Source organism: Neomonachus schauinslandi, chromosome 1 (assembly GCF_002201575.2).
Source record: "Neomonachus schauinslandi chromosome 1, ASM220157v2, whole genome shotgun sequence".
NCBI lineage: Eukaryota > Metazoa > Chordata > Mammalia > Carnivora > Phocidae > Neomonachus > Neomonachus schauinslandi.
Genome location: NC_058403.1, coordinates 208,688,330 through 208,696,851, shown reverse-complemented (window position 1 = coordinate 208,696,851; position 8,522 = coordinate 208,688,330). Strand labels below are relative to the sequence as shown.

At 63.6% G+C, this 8,522-nt stretch overlaps 1 protein-coding gene across 1 annotated transcript in view; it reads right to left on the bottom strand.

Annotated features, from left to right (window-relative positions):
- Nucleotides 1-581: 581 nt before the first annotated feature.
- Nucleotides 582-8,522, bottom strand: part of CAMSAP3 (calmodulin regulated spectrin associated protein family member 3) — a 20,136-nt gene continuing 12,195 nt past the window's right edge. Inside the window, exons 5-18 of the mRNA XM_044913103.1 lie at nt 7,505-7,552; nt 7,136-7,274; nt 6,423-6,562; nt 6,245-6,338; nt 6,117-6,171; nt 5,890-5,963; nt 5,559-5,628; nt 4,012-5,467; nt 2,824-2,963; nt 2,435-2,742; nt 1,873-1,972; nt 1,418-1,530; nt 1,213-1,331; nt 582-1,128 (exon numbers count right to left, since the gene is read on the bottom strand). Coding sequence (XP_044769038.1) covers nt 823-1,128; nt 1,213-1,331; nt 1,418-1,530; nt 1,873-1,972; nt 2,435-2,742; nt 2,824-2,963; nt 4,012-5,467; nt 5,559-5,628; nt 5,890-5,963; nt 6,117-6,171; nt 6,245-6,338; nt 6,423-6,562; nt 7,136-7,274; nt 7,505-7,552 — 3,162 coding nt within the window. The 3' untranslated portion in view covers nt 582-822. The remainder of the gene's footprint in view (nt 1,129-1,212; nt 1,332-1,417; nt 1,531-1,872; nt 1,973-2,434; nt 2,743-2,823; nt 2,964-4,011; nt 5,468-5,558; nt 5,629-5,889; nt 5,964-6,116; nt 6,172-6,244; nt 6,339-6,422; nt 6,563-7,135; nt 7,275-7,504; nt 7,553-8,522) is intronic.

The window sequence follows — 8,522 nt, the reverse complement described above, 5'->3', positions numbered from 1 at the left end:
GCCCTGAACAGGCCATGTGGGCTGTGAGGGATTGGGCTGTGGGGGGGCGGGGGGGAGGGGGAGTCAGGTCGTTGGCCTGGACCTGGGGATGGAGAGAAGCAAGTGAGACAGAAGAGGCCATTAGGCATCAGGTGGGGGGGGGAGCGGGGGAGCTGGTCCCGTGCCTGAGCCACAGGGAGACTAGGAGCTCAGGCCGGCTCGAGCTCACGCTGTAGGGCCTACATCTGAGACGTCCGTGGCAGTGCCAAGGACAGACCCAGACTCTTGGGTGAGGGGCTCGTAGGAGAGAAACATGGGAATCCTTTCTAGTGGTGGTAACCGAGCCTAGAAACAGAGGCAGGCAGAGAGATCAAGCTTAGCAGCTGGCCGCAGACCAAATGACAGGAGAGGCCAATAACATCTACGTGGAGGAGAAAAGTGGAGTGAGCGGCCACGGAGAGAGATCAGGGAAGAGGTGGCCAAGGAGCGGCCATGAGGGGCCATGGCAGGAACCACATCAGAGCTATCGAGGAGAAAGGAAACCTCTCAGAGATGTCACTAGGTTAGGGTTAGGAGATGCCAACAACACTCAAGCTCTTTCTAAATTATTTTATTCAAGAAGGTGGGGAGGACAGACAGGGGACTGAGCTGAGCCCTGAGTCCCTGAACCTCCCAGCTCAGCCCCCACAGCAGGACAGGACAGAAGTTAGGGGGTAGGGACTCCAGCCCTACCCAAACAAGGTTGGGAACAGACGAGACCCAGGAATACCAACTGATTGTCCTCCAGGCTGTCCTCTGGGAGGCCGATGGCTGGGGCCTGTCTGGTGTACCACCGGGACGAGGCTACTTGGGGGTGCTGCTGCCCTTCTTGGGAGTCGTGGGCTTCTTGCTCTGCCAGAGGTGGCCCTGGATGGTGAAGGCGTCTACACTCATGGACATGGTCTTGGCAGGGATCTGGGTAAAGCGCTTGCGGTCCGAGTTGTACTTGTAGATGCCCTCGACCATGGTGGGCGTGACCGTGCGGGGGCCGTAGCCCGCCAGGCGGGTCAGCTCCTCTGTCTCCCCGGACAGCGTATAGAGGGCCCGGAACTGGCAGCTCGAGTCGCGGAAGAGGATCAGGAAGTGGTTGGCCTTGCTCTTCTCAATTTCCTGGTGGGGTGGTGCAACCGGTTCACCAGTGGGCAGGGCCCCTGCCCCCCCCCGCTGGCCCCCCAGCCCGCGGCGCAGGCTCACCTCGAGAATGCGGTTCTTCTGCGGTTCGTTCACCTTGCCCGCCAAGCAGCAGTGAGACAGGGCGTTGTGGATGATGAACTTGTTGGACTTGGCGCTGGGCTCCTTGTACAGCCGTGGACCTGGGGGGTGGGGCAGTCAGCGGGGCTGGGGGTTGGCGGGGGGTGACAGGCAGGGCCTGGGGCTCGCCAGCTCTGGCCCCACTTACCTGTGTACTCGGGCACCGACGCCGGGGAGGAGGCGTTGCTGCCATTCTCCCAGTCGCGCTCACGGCTGCCGGGCAGGCGGCTGGGGGACATGAGGCCGGATGGGGACGGAGCCCTGGGCGGGAGGGGGGGGGGGACAGGAGGGGATGGGGATGCAGTCAGTGGTCAGGGAAGCCTCCCCAGAGGCAGAGGGACCAGGGAAGATACGGACCTAGGACCCTGCGGAGCGGGGGGATGTGTGCGCGCGCGTGCACGTGTGTGCGTGCGTGTGTGTGTGTGTGTGTGCGCCAGCCACAGATGCCTGCGCCCCCGCTCGGGTGCACCCCCACTCGGGTACACAGCCATGTTCTTGAGGCCCGTCAACAGCCCCCATTGTGCACATGCACGGGACTGCGTCCTCTCATCCCTTCAGCAAGACACACACGGACCCGGAGAGGCCTGCCTGGCCCACACTCACCGAGACGTGGGCCTCTTCACGCCAAGGTTATTGGGGGCCTCATTGGCCACGGTGGACAGTGACAGGGTGGACTGAGAGTAGACTTTGCTGAGCCGGGAGCCTGGGAGAAGAGCGCATGGGGTCATTCCTACCCACAGTCCTGCCTCCACAGGGCCTGGGGGGTGGGGGGGCGCTTACGTGGTAGGCTGTGGAGGGAACAAGGGGTCAGCCCCGCCTCCTGAGACCCTCACCCTGTGCACTCCAATTGAGACAGACCTCTGCCCACCCATGGAGGGGGCTGTGCCCAGCAGGCGGGAGGAAACGCCCCCCCCCCCCAAAGCTCTTGCTCCTAAACATCCCTGAGAGAGCCTTGTGTCCCTTAAGCTCTAGAGAGAACTCTAGGCCAGCTCTGCCCAGCATGCCTTGCCCCACTGTACCCCCACATCCCTCTGGAAGTCGAACAGGCATGGGCAACTCCCCAAGACCCCTTTCACCCCATGTACTCATGGGGGTCTCGGCAAGCCCTGGACACGCGCATTGGGCAGGCACCAGCCCTGACGCCCCAGCCCTACAGAGTCCTTACCCAGCAGGCCACGGGCAGGGCTTCGTGCCAGGGCCGAGTCATCACAGCAACCAGAGCGTGGCCGGGGGGCCCTCCGCCCGCCCCGGCCTGGCCCCCCGGTCCCCGCAGCCCGTGGCCGCAGCACTTTGTCAAGGTCATCCATCAGCTTCAGCTGGGCCCTGCGTTCATACTCGAGCCGAGTGAAGTCCCCCCGCCTGGGGCCCACTTCTTCCTCAGCTGAGGCCCTCCCGGCAGGGGCTGGGGCTGCTGTGGGGGCCACAGGAGCTGGGGGGGCCGGGGCGCCCGCAGTCACCTCCTCCTGGGCCAGCCTGCAGATCAAGAGTTACCGAGCAGTCAGACCACTCACAGGTTCACTGGCGGCAGGGGTCCCGGGCCGCCCCCAGCCTCACCGTGCGGCCTCTTCCCTCCGCTGCTCCTTCTCGGCCTCCTGCCACTGTTTCCGCCGCCGCGCCTCCTCTGCCCGCCGCTGCTGCCGTTCCAGCAGGCTGGCCCGCTTTTGGGCCATCTCGTCCTCGGGCTTGTCTTCATCCTGGAGGCAGGCACCAAGTCCAGCTGGCCGTCCCTCCCCTAGTACTTCTGTCCACCCTGCCTGCTAACCACTCACCCCTCCTTTCCCTTGTGTAACTGGTCTGAAGGCACTTAGCGGGTTCCTGCTTTGTGCACGGCCCTGAGCTGGGTACCGGGGCAAAAAGGGGACCAAGCCAGACTGGGTGCTGTTCACACCAAGCGCTTAACCCAGTGGGGAAGGCGACCTGATAGATCAGCAGCAGCTACCAGTCTACAGTGTAGGGAGGGACCTATCCTAGCCTGAGGGCACTAAGCAAGGCTTCCTGGAGGTGACCTTCCTGGAGAAGGACAGGGACTTGACTGGGGAGGGGTGGGAGGTGAAGAGGGTATTCCAGGCAGAGGGAACAGCAAGTGCAAAAGCGCCGAGGCTAGAACAAGCCTAGCAGGCATGGAGGGGGGGGGGGGGGGCGTGCTGGGAGGTGGAGCGAGGGAGACAGGCATAGGACAGGTCAGAGGTGAGCAGGGCCCAAAGCCGTGGGAAGCACTTTTTTTTTATTCTAAGACCAACGGGACCTGCAGAAGGGTTTAAGTAGGGGACTGACAGGGTCCAGTTTACATTAAAAAAAAAAAAAAATGAATTGGCCATTGAAAATGGCCAAGGACAGAGGGGCTGGGGGGATGGATGGTAGAGGCCAGTCAGCACGTGACCGCAGGCGTCCAGGTGAGACCACTGGCCCGGGCTGGGGGAGCTATGAGGACGGAGAACAGGGACATGGAAGAGTAGGAAGGGGGACTGGGGAGAGTGGGAAGGAGAGAACAGGAGGGAGGAGATGCCATGGAAGACCCCAGCCCTGTCTGTCCACTTACTCCTGTCCATCTGTCTGTCACCACCCATCCATCCGTCATCCACCCGTCCCTCTATCCACCCACCCATCTGGCCACACACACCCTGCCTGTCTGCCCACTCCCACCTGGCTATCCACCTCCCGGTTTATCCACCAGTGATCCCACTCCCTGAGCACGCGGCCACCCACCCGGTCCCTTCCCCCACTGGCTTAGGTGACGCTCACCTTATAGAAGAAGCCCAGCCCGGCCCGGGGCTCTCCCTCCGAAGACGCCTCTTCCTCTAAGGAATCCTCGGCACCAGGGGGGCTCCCATCTCCCTCGTCCTCGGCTGTGGGCTCTTCCAGGCTGCCCAGTGGGATCTCGATGAGGCCAGGCCGGGCCACAGGCTCCTCGGGTGGTGACCCCTCCGCCAGGAGGATAGAGGAGCGTGTCTGCACAGGCACCTGGCTTGGCGAGAACTTGCGCAGGTGGGGGAGGCTGTCTACATCGTGGGGAGGTGTGAGCACTCTTGTCAGGGGCGCTAGCCGCAGCTCTGCCGGCCGTGCATGTTTCGGGCTTCGGGGTGTTGGGCTGGGGCCGGGCCCGGGGCTGCGCCGGGCAGCTGGGGCACGCCGAGCAGGGCTGGGAGACGCGGCTTTGGGACCCACTGTGGGACCAGGGATGACCCATGCAGCAGGTGGCGGGGCAGGCCCCGGGGCCTCGGGTGGGGCCAGGAGCCGCTGCTGCTGGTCCGTGAGCCTCTGCATGTCCCGCTGCAGTGAGCTCAGCGCAGCACTTAGCTTGCTGACCGCCCGGTTATAGTCCCCCAGCCCCTCGGGGGGCACCGGGCCCAGTTCGGGTGAGAAGGTCACTGCCTTGGGCCGTGGGGCCGGATCGCCCTGGCCCTCGCCCGCTGGCCGCTCCCCACCAGGGACCGGGCCGGGCTCCGCCTCCGCCTCCCCTCCAGCCTCCCGCGGCTGCACCTGCAGGAAAGCGCTCTTGCCCAGTCGCTGGCGGTGTTTAGCAAAGATGGCCTCGATGCGCCGCTTCTGAGCCTCGATGGCCCGCCGTTTCTCCTCCAGCCGGGCCCCCAGCTCACTCATCTCCGAGCTCAGGGCCTCTGCTGCGGCAGGGGTGGCCGCCGGGGACCCTGCCTCGGCCTCGGCCTTGACCAGCTGCTTCTTGCGCTCAGCAAAGCTGGTCATCTTCACCTCAGAGTTGCTGGCCGCGGGGGACGAAGCTGCTGCCTTCGGGGAGCCCTCAGACAGGGCCGGCGATTTCGAAAGCTCCCCTGCCGGGCAGGGAGACGATTTCAGGGGGCCCTCAGGGTGGGGCATGTAGCTGGGTGCTTGGGTGGGCGCAGCGGGCAGTGGCTTTGAGGCCCCGTCGAGTGGGTAGGAGGAGGCCAGTGGCAGTTTGGAGGAGCCCTCAGGGGAGTGGAGGTAGAAGCTGCCGTCGGCGGCCCCATCTGGGAGCAGCCGGGGCTCAGCGCTGTGGATGATCTGCAGGGCCTCCTCGATGGTAGGCAGGTCTCCGGACTCTGGGGGTGGCTGGACGGGGGTCCGGGCTGGCACAGGGCGCGGGGGGCCCAAGCTGTCCGAGCTGACCGAGCGGAGTAGGACGGGGTCTCCCATGACAACGTCCACGTCGCTGTCCAGGCCAAAGGGGGTGCTGAACGACACTGCCTGGGAAAGGGGACGGCTGGGCGGCAGGAGGGAGGGGTCAGCCCCTGGGACAAGCCCCAGCCCCACCCCTGCCCAGTCTGCTCCACTGGCCCTTGAGATGCACTCACCTGAGCTGACGGTTCCAGGCCTTGCCGAGGGCCTCCATGTGGGACATGGACGGGGAGGACTTCAGTGAGCCTGGGGAGAGGTGGTCACTGTAAGTGGTCACTCAGTGGTCACTATGGAGTCGCTGGGCCCTGGGTGGGGTCTGCCAGGGGGTGTCACTGATGGGGCATTATGTGGACAGATAGCTGGGGGCCGCTGGTGGGAGGGGTCAGTGAGGGTCACCACGGGGTCATTCAGGTGGGACCCAGTGGAGGGATCAGGAGGAGACATGAAGTCTGCTAAGGCAGTGTTTGGGTAGGGGTCTCCAGTGACCAGCTGTACCCCTGCCCTCACCTGTGGATCCACGGAGTGGGGACTGGGGGCCGCCGGGTGACAGAAGTGGGTGGCGGAAGTTGAAGACAGGAGAACTGCCAAGAGAAGCACGTCAGCCAAGGGACCGCCCGGCCTTGCTCACCTCGCCCAGGAGTGGAGCAGAGAGCATCCCCTAGCCCTGGCGCAGCGCCCAGCGAGGGGAAGAGCCCACCATGGCCATGGAGACTCACCCAACAGGGAAACTGTACCTGCAGCCACTGCTGTTCTGAGCGGGAGAGGCCTCCGTGGCCCGAGGGGAGGCCGCTGCAGCAGGGATAGCAGGGTCAGGCAGGGCTTGGCCTCCCTACCCCGCCCCACACCCAGGGCCAGGCCTCACCGTGACCGTCAGGCAGGTCCTTGGCCTGCACAAAATCAGGTTTCAGCACCTCAAAGCACGTGAACATCTCGGCTAGCAGCACCACCAGGTTGATCTGGAGGCAGAAGGCAGGGTCAGCCAATGGGACCCACGGCCCTGAACGCCTGCCTCGGCCCCCAAGGCCTCGAGATGACCTTACCTTGAGGGGCGGTGGGACATAAAGCAGGTCCTCGAGGGAGAGCGGGCAGCCACGAGGAAGGCGGGAGGCACAGAAATCCTGCACCAGCTGGAGGTTGTACAGGCTGTCCGCCACAGACATGGGGTCCTTGAGGCACACCTCTGTAGGGACAGGATACCTGGGTCCCCAGCTCTATGGGAAGGAGGACGGGGCCCTGGGGAAGCGAGGGCCTCCTATGGGCCGGGCCTCATGCTAGGTGCCTTTCACAAAGTGGGTACTAAGATAGGCTGTTCCTCGGGCCTCTGCATCTGTTCCCAACGGCCTGGAGAACTAGTTCCGCAAGAACTCAACTCAAAAAGCTCTTCCTGACCACCTGGCCCCGCTTAGAGCCCCTAACATCCAGAATGTTCTCCTGGCTGAACTCATTGTCCTTCTCTCCCAACTAGGATGTGAGCTGCCTGAGGTCAGGAGCACATCTGTATTGTTCTCACTGGATCTCTGGCACCTACAATAGAATCTGGCATTCCATAAATATTTGCTGCAGGACTGAATTATATGAAGCGCAGAGAAGTTTAGACACTTGTGCGAGGTCACACAGCTAACTGGGGGAAAAAATGTGCAAGCCCCGGTCCACCAGTTCTGGAAGCTGCACTCATAATTACTGCCCCACTTGGGGGCAGATGCCTGGGTGCCAAGCTCCCAAGGACAAGTGTGGCCCAGGCCCACGCACTCACCCTCGAGTCGCAAGAGCTGGGGACAATAGCAGTGAATTGTGGCAGCTAGTGCAGCCCCACTTGCCAGATCCTGGAGGGTGGTCACATTTGGAAAGCAGGGGGCGCGTCGGGCCACAGCTCGGTCCTTGCGGTATCGGATCTGCGGGTGGGAGCCAAGTTAGGTCAGAGGCTCAGGCTGGCCCCAAGTCAGTGGTCATGCAGGCTGGGTGGGGAGGCCTGGGGTTTCCGCCATGAGGGGGTGTGAAGCTGGGGGTCCCAGAGCCAGAGTGGGGCCAGCCTGGAGCGGGGGGAAGGGTAGCAGCGAGCAGCCAGGCCAGCAGCGAGGGCTGGGGCAGGACTCCTGGGACCCCGGGGCGGGGGATACATTACCATGGGGGGTTTGCTCCCCGACTCCTTCAAACAGAAGGCAATTGCGTGCTGGGGGGGGAGAGGAGCAGCCGTCAGCGGGGCGGGAGGGGTGCTGACTTGCTGGGCCCCCAAGCATACCTCCAGGGGAGGGGGAGATAGCCCCGACCCTGTCATGAGCCCTGGCCATCCAGCTCCGACTGCACTCTGGCCGGCTTTGGGGACCCCAGCTCCTCCCAGCCTGGAGGGACCCCACAGAGCAGCCTCCCATGCAGGGAATCTCCCCCGGGCTCCCCCCACAAAAGACCCAGGCCCCAGCTTGGGGAAGGGATGCAGAGGAAGCAGGGAGGCAGAAGGAGAGGAACCCCCAACCCAGGCCCGAAAGTGGAAGGAAGGGGGCCCCAGAGTGAGCAAAGGCAGGGATCCCACCCAGCCCAAAGCCTTCCACTTGCAGGGGTCACTTGCCCCTTGTTGTACTTCAGGGATGGAGGCCCCCCCCCATCACCACCAACAAAGCTGGGACTTGTCCTTAGGGAAACCGGGGTCTTGGGAAGGTTCTTCCACCTTCTTCTGGGTTTGGGGGTCTTCCTCTTGACTAAAGGGGTCTTCTCCATGTGCCCTGCCACTGGGGTCAGGATCCATATGTCTGAAGGGCAAGAGTCCTCCCTTCAGAAGTGCCGGAAGTCTCCCAGCTCAGCTAAGATGGACAAGCCCTCTTAATTGCTGGGAAGGGAGGTTCATCCCCCTGAACGGTAACTGGGGAGAGGTCTGCCCGGTCAGTTAACAGCAGAGATTCCTCTCCTCTCTGAGGCTACAGAAGGCTTCTCTCTGTCCCCCAGGGCTGGGGTCCCACGTCTTTTGCTCACAGCTGGGAAGAAGTAGGAGAGGGAGCAGACAGGCAGGCAGAACAGACACACGGAGAGACAAAGCGACAAGCAAGGCAGGCAGACGGGGCGGAGAAACAGCCCCACTTACAGGAACCAGCTTCCAATACCAGCGTGTGGGGCACTGATGCCAGAGAGGCAGAGGGGAGAGCAGGAGA